General features: G+C 39.1%; 1 protein-coding gene across 7 annotated transcripts in view; it reads left to right on the top strand.

Annotated features, from left to right (window-relative positions):
* Positions 1 to 13311, top strand: part of Zcchc2 (zinc finger CCHC-type containing 2) — a 60481-nt gene that overhangs the window by 35010 nt on the left and 12160 nt on the right. For 3 of the 7 annotated variants that reach the window (XR_011373462.1, XR_011373461.1, XM_070028996.1), the window contains exons 10-13: positions 654 to 718; positions 1106 to 1200; positions 7504 to 7647; positions 10951 to 12456. Coding sequence is in view for 4 of the 7 variants with exons in the window: in XM_070028996.1 (XP_069885097.1) it covers positions 654 to 718; positions 1106 to 1200; positions 7504 to 7647; positions 10951 to 12456 (1810 nt within the window). In the remaining 3 variants the exon portion in view is untranslated. Of the gene's footprint in view, positions 1 to 653; positions 719 to 1105; positions 1201 to 7503; positions 7648 to 10950; positions 12701 to 13311 lie in introns of all 7 variants that reach the window. The other 4 variants (XM_070028997.1, XM_070028998.1, XR_011373463.1 and 1 more) reach the window with 3 other exon arrangements.

Below are 13311 nucleotides of genomic sequence, written 5' to 3'. Positions count from 1 at the left end.
ACTGTCATGAGTGCTAGCGAGGTGGTGGTGAAATTTCATCATGCTATTCAAAGGAACAACTTAAAACTTAGGAAATGTTTATTTCTTTGTTTGCTTTTTTTTTTTTGGGGGGGGTCCGGTCGTGGGGCCTGAACTCTGGGCCTGGGAGCTGTCCCTCAGCCCTTCAGCTCAAGGCTAGCACTCTACCACTTGAGCCACAGCGCCACTTCCGGCTTTTTTCTTTTTGCGTATGTGGTGCTGAGGAATCGAACCCAGGGCCTCTGGTATGCAAGGCAAGTGCTCTACCACTGAGCCACCTTCCCAGCCCGGAAATGTTTATTTCTATATGTTTCTGTGAATATATATATATATATTTTTACCATAGTTGACTATAGAAAGCAAAACTGTAAAAAGGTACTGCTGTATTCAGAAAACAGTAGAGAGCTCCACCTTAAAAGAAACTTGAATTTTAATCATGATTATTAATAAGTATTGTCCCACATATGTAAATTTTAGGGATTCTGGTGAGTGACTTCAAAAATAGGCTAGAAATGGAGATTTGTTATAATGTACGATGGGGAAAGATATTCTTCTTAGTGTTTGATATTAGAACAAAAGATATTTATAGCAGTATGGTTTAACTTTGGTCTAACTTGTATTTTTATTTCTACTAGCATTCTGCTGATAAACGGAATTTGTCTTCAGTAAATAAGAAGAAAGGAAAGCCACAAGTAGAAAAGTAGGTTCAATTTAATGTTTCTAGTAATAGAAATTCAGAAGGAAAAACTGCATATAGCATTTGACTGTGGGTTTATCTAGTTTATATAGTACAAATAGATTTTCATTAGTGACTTAATAGTATTAATTCTGGGCTTAGTGGTTTCTAGTTGGAAGTATTAGCATATGCAGTTGATAGATATGAAATGGGGTTTTTTTAGGCTAGTACCTCAAGGCTTATCCCTTGGTTCAATCCCCCTCCCACAAGGGGGAGACAAAGAACTCTGAGACCTATGTACTGAATCATGAATGTTGTATTTAAGATGTCCATAAAAATATGTACAGTACTTAATTACTGTATTTGACAGAAAACCTTATAAAGTGTTGGTAATGTTTACATTTGGTTTAGGGAGAAAATAAAGAAAACTGACAACAGACTGAATAGTAGAATAAATGGTATTAGACTCTCCACTCCTCAGCATGCCCATGGTGGTGGTGTAAAAGGTGAGTTCCTTTCAAATACCCATTCCCTAGGCATACTTACTTTAACCTGATTCTTACTGGTATTAGTAGGTATTGAGCTATTGTGTCATATCCTGGTATAATTTTACCTTGCATTAATGTGTATGCAATCCAATCAAACTATTCTGAAATTAATAAAGTTAAACTTAAGGACTATAAGTCAGCCATGGAAGTAGACATTTCCTTCCCTTCCTCCGTGCCAGTAGTCACCCGCTTGTTTCCTTCTCTGACCCATTCCTACTCAGAGACCCAAGGCCATGGATCTCTTCTCCGAAGCTCTGTAGGCTACCCTCAGGGTTGTCTGGACATGTTCTTCTAGGTGTCATCTCTCAGAATTGTTGACTTTTTCATCAGTAGCTTTCTTTTGTGGGGCTTTAGGGGGGGGTACTCAGATTTTTGTTATAATAGAGTTTTTTGTAGTGTCCATTTGCCCACTATTATTTTAAGGTCTCTTAGGCTCATTTTTAGGCTCATGGTTCATTTGAAGTAATATACCCTTTCTGTTAGTTCATTGATTACTTTTCTGGGTTTGTTTGGTATTTTGTTTTGTTTTGGTTTTGGTCTTTACTGTTGATAGAAAAGACAGAAAAAAATGAGAATAGAAGCACACAAACTTCTGGGGAATATTTATTTGGTCTGTGTATGCTCCTAACGTAGGCATTAGCTGGTCTCATGAATCATAATTTTTAAAATTTAAATCTTACAGTAATATTAGTACACTCACTTGTGATGTTATATAAATCACCAGAATATATTTCTTAAATGGGGCCTATTTTTTAACTCAGCATTGTATAGAGAGATTGAATAATTTGTGAAAGAAAAATGGTCACATTTTGATTAAACTCACCTAGCCAACTCATTGGATCAGCTCATAGGAGTAAAAATGACATGAAAAATCCCATCCTGTCTATACAAGGATCCAGTCCCAGCAACATATTGTCATGCTTTAGTGGTGCTGTGATTCCTTGTGTGAAAAGCAAGAAGAAAAGGCTAATCACTATAAGGATGGTTAAGAGTCTGGGTTGATGACTAGATTCACCTCCTGCCCAGATTCCATCTCAGCAGGGCCCTCTTGGCTCATTTTCTTTACAGCTACTACATTTGTCTTCAGAGAACATTCTTAATTGGTCAATCTCCTGATGAGATTCCTGTCAAGCACACCTCATCCCTCACAGGACCAGCGGCCTCTTGTTTCACATCTTTGTAACTCCTTTTCTCCGAAGGCATTTGCAGCCATTCTTACCATAGCTTCCTATTTCCAAAGGATTAGCACAGGGCCTTTGATCAGAGACAGCAGTGGACTTGGCTTTTGTGTCCCTTGTTCCTTAGATATGTGGCCTCTCTGAGTATGTAGCTTTCTCATTTACCACCCAGAAAATTCCTCACTCACCAGATTGTAGGATTATATGTAAAAATGTATGAATAGTATTTCAATAGTACTAAGTCCTGTGCTATTCACTAATTTAGTTTTTTCTCCTTAATATATATGAAAATATATATTTCACAGTTTATTAAACTTTATAACCTTCTAAGATCATTTGTAACAGGAACTTTGTAATATCCCATGCTCTAGTTCTTTTCTCTTCATCTGTTTTTAAACTTGTGGCCTTACTTCTTATGGCTAATGTTATAGCACTTGAGCCATACTTCTAGTTCTGGATTTTTGCTGGTTAATTGGAGATAAGAATATTGTGGCTTGTCTGCCTAAGCTGGCTTTGAACAGTGATTCTTAGATCTAGCATTCTGAATAGCTAAGTTTATAGGCAAGAGCCCACTAGCACCTGGTTCCTTTTATCTCTTTAATTTTCAAGTTTTATAATTACTTTAGGATTTTGAATAAGCCAAATCTTACTTTGTTACTGATTGATATGTGTTTATATTTATGGAGTATGATTGAATAGAAGCTATATGCAACAGCTTGTCTCATTCGTGTCTGTAATTTAGAAATGTGGCCAAATTCAACTTAAAAAATTAACTATTAATTTCCCTTTGAATTATTAAAGTACCCTACCAAGAAGTCATTACCTTTAAGTGCTCAGTAAACTTGGGGTACATTTAAAGTTCTCTTTTTCCTTATGAAACAGCGACTCTATGTTGGAGCAGAAAGTATTATGCCCTGGTTAGAAGGTTTAGATATTGAATATATATTTATTATTTAGGATTTTTTTTTTTTTTTTGGTCAGTCGTGGGGCTTGAACTCTGGGCCTGGGCACTGTCCCTGCACTCTTCTGCTCAAGGTGAGTGCTCTACCGCTTGAGCCACAGTGCCACTTCCAGTTTTCTAGTGGGTTTTATTGGAGATAAGAGTCTCACAGACTTTGGTGCCCAGGCTGGCTTTGAACTGCTATCCTCAGATCTCAGCCTCCTGAGTAGCAAGGATTACAGGCGTGAGCCACCGCCACCCAGCTTATTTAGGATTTTTTAATGTATTATTTTAGCCAGATGCCTGTAATCCTAGCTAGTCAGGAGGCTGAGATCTGAGGATAAAGGTTCAAAACCACCCTGGGAAGGAAAGTCTGTGAGTCTCTTATCTCCAATAAACTACTCAGAAAAAGCTGGAAGTGGTACTGTGGCTCAAGTGATAGAGCTCTAGCCTTCAGTACAGAGAGGCTCAGGGATAGCACCCAGGCTCTGAATTCAAGCCCCAGAACCAGTAAAAATAAGTAAAAAAGAAAGATATATATAGTAATAGTAAAAACAATAATATATTATTTTAAACTGAGCAACAGTGGCTCACATCTGAAATCCTAGATAATCAGCACACTGAGATCTAAGGATCATGAGTCTAAGCCAGCACAGGAAAGTCTGTGAGACTCTTTATTTCCAATTAACCACCAAAAAGCCAGAAGTGGAAATGAATCTCAAGTGGTAGAGCACTAGTCTTGAGCACAAAAGCTCAGGAATAGCACCAGACCCTGAGTTCAAACCCTAGGACTGGCACATGAGTACGCACACACACGCACACATGCACGCACACACACATACACCAGTTGTTTTAAATGTTAACCTATTTTGAATAATAATACATTCATGTAGCTCAACAATCTACAAAATAGAAAAGGGAACAAAGTAAAGATCCGTAAGTGCCTGCATTCACTGTGTTTTCTAACTTTTTTATGTCTTAGCTTTCGGCCCATTGATCCTCTTCTGTAAGGCAGAGGCAGTAGGATTACAAGTTTGAGGACAGCCTGGGCCTTTCTCAAAAACTCAGGTCTCTGCTGTGTGCATTACCACACAGAGATCTCTAAGATTACTCTTTACTTACTGGGTGTAAACAGCTCACACCTGTAATCCCTAGCTACTCCAAAAGCAGAGATACAGATGGGGTTTGAGATCAGCCTAGGCAAAAAAGTCTGCAAGACTATCTCCAGAACAATCAGTAAAAAGCCAGGCTGGGGGCTGGGAAGGTGGCTCAGTGGTAGAGCACTTGCCTTGCATGCATAAGGACCTGGGTTCGATTCCTCAGCACCACGTAAGCAAAAAGAAAAAAGCCGGAAGTGGCGCTGTGGCTCCAGTGGTAGAGCGCTAGCCTTGAGCTGAAGAGCTGAGGGACAGAGTTCAGGCCCCACGACCGGACCCCCCCCCCCCCCAAAAAAAAAAAAAAAAAAAAGCCAGGCTGAAAAACTAGGCACTGGTGGCTCATACCTATAATCCTAGCTTCCTAATTAGGAGGCTAAGATCTGAGAATCACAGTTTGAAGCCAGTTTAAGTGGTTTGAAAGCAGTCTGGGGAAGAAGGTCTATAGACTCTTACCCCCAATTAACCACCAAAAAGACAGAAGAGTGTGTGTGGGGGGGGCGCTCAAGTAATAGAGTATTAGCCTTGAGCACTAACGTTCTGGGACTATGCCTAGGGTCCTGGGTTCAAGCCCAGGAGTAGCGTGTGCGTGCGTGTGTGTGTGTGCACGTGCGTGCGCACACACATACGCACACACAAAATAAACCACAAGGCTGAAGTAAAATGGTGGAAAGCCAGCTGAACAAGCTAAGCAAGCCCAGACTCTAAGTTTAAACTCTGGGAATGGCCCAAAAAATATTTATTAATTTATTTTAGTTTTATCACAGCATCTCTTCCTTCACCCCACCCTTGGTGACACCAAAACATTTGAAGGGAAATGAGTTGGTTGGCCTCCCAGTGTCTTCTACAAGATTTACAATGCTATAAAGTTACCCAATTTTTATTAATAATCCAGATGATAAATGTGGACCTTTTACCTAATTAAATGGTTCTTAACTCTGTAACAAACTTCAGTTTTCCATAATTAGTAACAAGAATTTTTGTAGGGAGCCAGGCAGTGATGGCTCACGTAATTCTAGCTTCTTAGGAGGCTGAGAGCTGAGGATCGAAGTTTGAAGCCAGCCTGGGCAGCAAAGTCTGTGAGACTCTAACAAACTACTGAGAAAAGGCTGAAAGTTGTGCTGTGGCTCAAGTGGTAGAGCTCTCTAGTCTTGAGCAGAAGCAGCTCAGGGATAGCACCCAGGCCCCAAGTTGAAGCCCCAGGACCATCCACCCCCCCCCCCAAAAAAGATAGGAATAAGGACTTATAAGTCACTATTGAGATATGATTAAAAATATCTGTTTGCATCTCTCAAAGACAGTTATGGCATAATCGTTGGCATAATTGTGTCATTCTCACCTTGCACAGCTTCTGCCTCTCTATACAGGAGCATGTAATTTCATATCATAAAAGCTTCCAAGGTCTGAACAATTCTGAAGCACTTCATCAAAAAGATAATTCTAGTGTAGATTCTAGTATAGAAGTGTTCCGTGAACACTTCAATTTAATGTATAGCATTATGGTAATTAAAATACTAGCTAGAACTGTGTAAAAATTGTTTTATAAATTAAGCTACATGTGGGGGGGGAAAGCTGTTTGGGCTGTTCATTTTGTTAAATGCTGGCTGAACTGTTTCTATGCAAGATTTCCATATGTGCAGCAGTTTTTAAAGGTTGTATTTTCATGAGTGTGGTTTAATGCTAAGCTATCTGACCAGTATGACACATTGGAACATTTTGGCCTATACCCCTTTCTTTGGCCATATTGTCTCTAGTAATTCAGAGCCTGTCCTGTGAAAGTATATTCAAGATTGCTTTTTTATAAGTGTTGCCTGCCATATAAACTCCTCTACCATTTTTCTCATTTCTCATGAGTTTTGTGCAATGTTACATTCCTTAAATTCCTACCCCAAAAGACCTAGAAACATCTGCATTCTTAATACCTTTATTTTTCTTCAGTATTCATGAATATGTAAAAAAAAATTGAATATTCAATAATGAGTGTTTATTCTCTTTTTTAAAATTATCTTTTAGTAGTTGTACAAAAGAGTTTCCGTTCAACAAATCAGTTTATAAGTATGGTGCATATTGATCAGTGTCACCCCTTCCATCATTCTCCCTCATCCCTCAAGTTACCTCGTTAGCCTTAGGCTTCTTTAAGTATGAATTTGTTACAAACTTACCCCTTCAGAAGACACAGGTTAGTCATCTGAATTGTTCTTTGCACAGGTCATCCCTTTTCTCTGACGTATATTTTGCCCAAGTAATTAATAATCATTGTATTTTATTGTTTCTGCCAAGTTGCCATAGAAATTATTCACTCATCTGTAAATATTGAGAACCCCTTAGAACTACAAAATGGAGATTTATAATAAAGACACATGTGTGTCTTTGCTTTAAGACAGAAGCTCTGCTACTTACTAGTCTTTCATAAATAAATAGTTCTGGGCCAGTGTATGAATTTTCAATACCACACACACCAATAATCAGTCTCTCCTTATGTGCCCAAAACAGATTTAGCTAATTGGTTATCACAGGTTCTACACTCGCCTCCACCCCATCTTGGTATAGGATTGACCCTTGGACAGAAATGAAGGGACTGTCCAGTCTAGTAGATAAGAAGTATTTTATTCTTTTGAATTCACTGGCTTAGTAGTTACGTGAATTGTCTTTTTGCAATACTATTCTATTCTTGAAAGAAGTTTTCAACAAGCAATTGAGGATTTAGTATATCTAAACTTAGAAAGTGGCTCAAAGTAATACTGCACAGACCCAACAAAGAAACCTTAATGCTTAAAGTCAGTAAGATTGACTTCTTGTTTTGTGCATTTAAGAATGTCTTTATCAATTACTTTGAGTTAGAATTGCTATTTAGTCATGAATTTTCACCTAAATCTAAAGTTATTTAAGGTTTATAGGAAAACTGAAAAAAGTATTTGTAGCTAAACTCACTTCTAATAGTTCACTTGGAAATTAATTGAACTTCTTAACATGATTTTTTTTTAAATAGAGTTGTTATTTTTAGATGTGAATTTGGACATTGGATCTGGACATGACACATGTGGAGAAACATCTTCAGAGAGTTACAGTTCTCCATCTAGTCCACGACATGATGGAAGAGAAAGTTTTGAAAGCGAAGAAGAAAAGGACAGAGGTTTGCTTTTAGGAAGGGGTGAAGGGAAATACTGTGTTCTTTCTTAAAATCAGATCCATACGATTTTATGTTTCTATAAACGTATGTCTTATATTCATTTTAAATTCATTACAGAAGGTATCTTAAAGACCTTGCTGTAGCAGTTTCTAGAAGTGTTGATGTTATAAACTTACTTCACTGCATGTGAAATGAAATAGGAAGAAAATAGCATCATAAGAAAATGTAGAATTAGCAGATGAGGACTATATTATGTATATTAGTAGATGCATATACATTTATACTTTTAATGTCTTCCTGATCTTTTTATCATTATGAGATCCTTTTTTTTTCTAGTAGCAATATTTGTCTTAAAGTCTATTTTGTCTAATGATAATAGCCACTCCAGCTCTTAGAAGGGGTTCTAATTTTATGGTAGTTTATTTTCTATCCTTTTGTTCAAACCTCTGTGTGTGTTTAAATATGAACTGTGTCTCTTGAAGACAATATAAAATTAGATCATGGGTTTTGCATTTAGTTTTCCTATTTTTGCCATTTGAGCTGAATGTTTAGTCCCTTTACATTTAATGTAATTCCCAGTAGGATGATTTGGGAATGCGTGCTGCCTAAGTGTGAGCATAGCTTTTTTGATTCTCAGTATATGGGAAAGCTTTCAAAGCTCCCCATGGACATCTCATTCTCCACTTTTTCATTTGAAGTATTTTGATTAGCCTCTTTGGCTCCAAATGAAACCACCATCTCAGATAGCCATGTTGCTAAACACTTGCCACTGATTAGTTAGGACAAATGTCTTGTGGATAAGAGATTGTTGATCTAGTTGTGAGCATGAGCTGTCAGACAGGTTCACATATTGACATTACAGGTTTGAAGAAATCCAAACTTGTAACCTTTCTAGTAACTGCTGGTAATCTTTATCATAGCTGCCATAATTAAGGGCTGATAGTCAGCAAGACTGCTTCAGAAATGGAGAAATGGTAGGACTAGGGTAGGACAAGGTAAAAGGCCATAAGTTCCTGTTCTTAAGGATTTTTTTTTTCTTAAGTCCTCAGATTGCTTTGAGCCTTAGTTCCTACAATTCAGAGAAAGTTGATTTGAAATTTTCCTGTGGTTCTCGTTGGTTTTAAGGATTGTTGGAGGCCTTTATTCTATCCCTCTGTAAGTGAGACCTTCTTGAAAAGGCGTATGTTGAATAAGGATGTCATTCTTCACACATGCTGACATCCTGGTCATAAGGTGTATCCAAGCTGAGAGGCATTATCAAGTGATTTCTTTTGTAGAGATCCTTAGACCATCATGTGGTTCCTTGCTGAGCAGTCTGCTTCTATATTGCCTTGTCAGAGACCTATGCAGCTATGCTGCTACTTGGAAACAATTGGAAGTCAGATTTATTTTGTAGTTACTTTGTAGCGTGCCATGACTGCCACCAGTTGTACTGTCTCAGACATTTCTGCTCTGCAGTTTACTGATGAAAGAAAATTAAGATTTTAGGAATGAAGTTATTAGGAAGCTTGAGAGAATTTTTATGCTGTACCCAGAGTAGATGTGCCCATTCTGTTTCATTGAATACTATACTTGGTTTTAAAGGATATATGAATGGTTCTGTGATTCTTTGCCTTACTCTGCAGATTTGGCCTGGTTGTCAAATACTTGGATAACTTTGTAGCATCCCTCTCCTCTATCAGACAGCACGTGTTTGCAAGCCTGTGTAGAGGAACTTGCCCTTTCTCATATAATCTCAGATATTAACAAATAAGAATGAGTCTTCCTTAGGTAAAAGATTCATTTAGGCCTTTCTCAACCCATATGTGTTATGATAGAGTTGATTATTTAAAAAATTCTGAGTGCTTACTAAGATTTTAATTAAATTTCTATTTAATTGTAATTAAATTCTAAGTGCTTATTAATCTTGTTTAATGGAAAGGAGTTTTGTCTGAGACTTAATGTTTTCCAAAGGCCATACAGAAATAAGCTCAGCCCTCTTAATATGTAGATGAGTGTAGCGCGCAGAAACCCATTTAGGACTGTTTAAAACCACGGTGCTACTTGCCTTAACTTCACACTCATAAACTTAACTGGTCATGTGAAAAATATTCTTTGGACATTATTTTTGCCCTTAATTCTGTACTGGTGGGATGATACAGATACAGTGCCTCAAAGCAGTTATTGATTTGGAGATAGTCTTCGTTTTGCAAATTTTGGTAAGAAATACCCCAAATGTTAATCTCTTATGAGAATTTGCTAAAAAAAGACTTCAGTTGAACTTCTTCCCTCTTCAATAAATTAAAATGGTCCATTTAATATCATTGCTGATATTAAGTAGATTCCATTAATTTTAATTTGCTTTTAGTCCTGTTTTAACATTTTTTAACATCTTTCAATAAATACACTTTAAGTATGTAGTATTCTTCAACATTTTTTCTCTTTTGTGACAGTACTGGGGCTTGAATTTAAAGACTTCTTACTTTTGCTTGACATTTTTGTTCAAGGCTAGTATTCCACTTGAGCCATACCTCCACTTCTGGCTGTTTTTCGTTTCCCTTTTGACTGGTTAGTTGGAGATGAGTCATAGATATGTTTGACCAACCTGACTTTGAATCTAAATCCTCAGATCTCAGCCTCCTCGGTAGCTAGGATTATAGGAATGAGCCACCCGTGCCAGCTCTCAGTTCTTATTTGCGAGCCGAAAGATACGTAGATAAGCATGGCATTTAATGGTGTGGTCTCTGTACCAATCAGTGTGGTGTCTGGGTTGACCCTAAGTAAATGACTATGAATTAAACAGTGTCGACCTACTTTATAACAGAAGACTGAAATTGTTTCTGTATATAAGGGGAAGAGCAATGAACTAGTAAGACCAGTTTTCTGTCAGTTTAGATTTTGAATAAATGCAGTGGTTTCATATTTGCCCTTCTTCTTATGCCATAGATTATTTATTTTGTGACTAGTAGTAGCTTTAAATTTTCTTCACCCAATTGAAATATGGATAGTACAAATATTTATTTCATTCTTTAAAAACATGTCTGTTCCCTATTTTATAGGGAGTGGATGTCTATGTTTTACACTGTACCTCATATAGTCTCCAAGTAACCTTTTGTTTTGTTTTTGTGCCTGTGTCCGCGTATTTCTTAAATATGCTATAGAAAGCCAGAAATGAGAGGTCAGCTTGGGCAATTAGGAAACATAATGGAGGGCACACTCAAACTTTAGAGTTCATTTTTATACCTGAATTTCATTTCTAGCAAGAAAGATGAGAGTTCAGTTTGGGTTAATATCTATTGGGTTAATATATATAATTTTTTTTTTAAGATACAGACAGCAATTCTGAGGATTCCGGAAATCCATCAACAACCAGGTTTACAAGTTATGGGTCTGTCAACCAGACTGTCACTGTCAAGCCACCTGGTCAGATTGTTTCACTAGGAAATGAGAATGGAAACATTTTAGAAGATCCCCTGAATTCACCCTTGAACTCACCCAAGTACCCGCATATCCCTTTCATGCCAGCGCTACACTGTGTCATGCACAATGGTGCCCAGAAGCCTGAGGTTGTTATTCCTCCACCCAAATCTGCAGATGGCAAAACAATAGGGATGCTTGTTCCTAGTCCTGTTGCTATTTCTGCAATAAGAGAGTCTGCAAACTCAACCCCTGTTGGAATCCTGGGGCCAACAGCTTCTACAGGAGAATCAGAAAAGCACCTTGAATTGCTGGCCTCTCCGCTGCCTGTTCCGTCGGCCTTCCTTCCACACAGTAGTACTCCTGCTCTACACCTAACATTTCAGAGGCTTAAATTGCCACCACCACAGGGATCTTCTGAGAGTTGCACAGTTAATATCCCACAACAACCAGCCGGAAATCTGAGCATCGGGTCACCAAACACTGCCTTTATTCCTGTTCATAACCCAGGTAGTTTCCCAGGATCTCCTGTGGCTACCACGGACCCCATCACAAAATCTGCATCCCAAGTGGTAGGACTAAATCAAATGGTGCCTCAAATGGAGGGAAACACGGGGACAGTCCCTCAGCCTACCAATGTGAAGGTAGTTCTTCCAGCAGCTGGCCTCTCAGCCGCACAGCCACCAGCGTCCTACACCTTACCAGGCTCTCCCCTCGCTGCCAACGTGTTACCCACTCAGAATTCTAATGTGCTCAACACAGCAGCCACTTCTGCCCAGCCAGCAAGTGCAGGAATCAGTCAGGCCCAGTCCACTATCCCTCCTGCGGTCCCTACCCATACCCCAGGCCCTGCTCCAAGCCCAAGCCCTGCTTTGACACACAGTACTGCACAGAGTGACAGCACATCTTACATCAGTGCTGTGGGGAACACGAACGCTAATGGGACGATAGTGCCACCCCAGCAGATGGGCTCGGGGCCGTGTGGTTCTTGTGGTCGAAGGTGCAGCTGTGGGACCAATGGAAACCTTCAGCTAAATAGTTACTATTATCCCAATCCAATGCCTGGACCAGTGTACCGAGTCCCGTCGTTCTTCACTCTGCCATCCATTTGCAATGGCAGCTACCTCAACCAAGCACATCAGAGCAATGGAAACCAACTTCCTTTTTTTCTGCCTCAGACTCCATATGCAAATGGACTAGTGCATGACCCAGTCATGGGAAGCCAAGCCAACTATGGCATGCAACAGATGGCAGGATTTGGGAGATTCTATCCCATATATCCAGCACCTAATGTAGTTGCCAATACCAGTGGTTCGGGGCCCAAGAAGAATGGGAATGTCTCCTGTTACAATTGTGGTGTAAGCGGGCACTATGCGCAGGACTGTAAGCAGTCGTCCATGGAGGCCAACCAACAAGGTAATCCCAGTAACTCCCAGAGGACTTGTTTTTGAATTCTCCTGTTCGTTTTTCCTTCCTTTGTTGATGATGTGATTCTGTCATAGAAAGATCTGTTTGTGTGTTTGTTTACAGATGTCTTCAGTGACATCATAAAGTGCAGCCAGAAAAGTCTAGATTAGAGCAGGTCACACGCAGTACAAGTCACGTCAGAGGAATTCCAGTTTCCAGTTAAGGAATAAACTAGAGGCTCTTTTCAAGGAATGTAAGGGGAATTGGAATTCTATGGTATAATTCTTGCTTACAGCCTTTATTTTTTTTTAAGCTCTGCCAAGTAAGCAGAATTCAGATACTGAAAACCAGGAAGAAAGCCAGTGATTTGGCATGCAAGGCTTAGAGTAACTCCAGCGTCCGCTGGCCTCACCTGTATGCTGTGCTAGCCTGTTTCTTCCTAAGGACTGTATAAGAAGAAAAAGTCCAAAGTGCTATTGCATTATAAAAGAAAAACAAACACTGGCTTGGAAATAAGAACTTGATCTAAGTTCACTAAAGTACCAAATTCAGTGTTTTCCTCAAGCCGCTCTCATTCACTTCAATTTGGCCTTTGGTCATTTCTCCAGCTCTTAATCTGGGTGTGGGGTGGGGTGGAAGAGTAGAGTTGGGAGTGCACTGACTTGTCATTCGTAAGGGCAGATCAAGTTTGATACAGCTTTAGTTTGAACCTAAAGCACAAGCTTGATAATACCTTTTTTTTTTTTTTTAAGTAACCTATTTGCAGTTCAGAATGGTTTTAGTGCTAAACTGAAGAAGGTGCCTTCTGAAGCGTATGCCCTTCAGATGGCTTGACTGGTTTGTCATGCATGTCATTGTCAGAGG

Source organism: Dipodomys merriami, unplaced genomic scaffold, assembly GCF_024711535.1.
Source record: "Dipodomys merriami isolate MVZ:Mamm:240054 unplaced genomic scaffold, mDipMer1.0.p SCAF_2, whole genome shotgun sequence".
Classification (NCBI taxonomy): domain Eukaryota; kingdom Metazoa; phylum Chordata; class Mammalia; order Rodentia; family Heteromyidae; genus Dipodomys; species Dipodomys merriami.
Note: the sequence above shows the minus strand (reverse complement) of the source record. Positions and strands in the feature narration are given on the sequence as shown.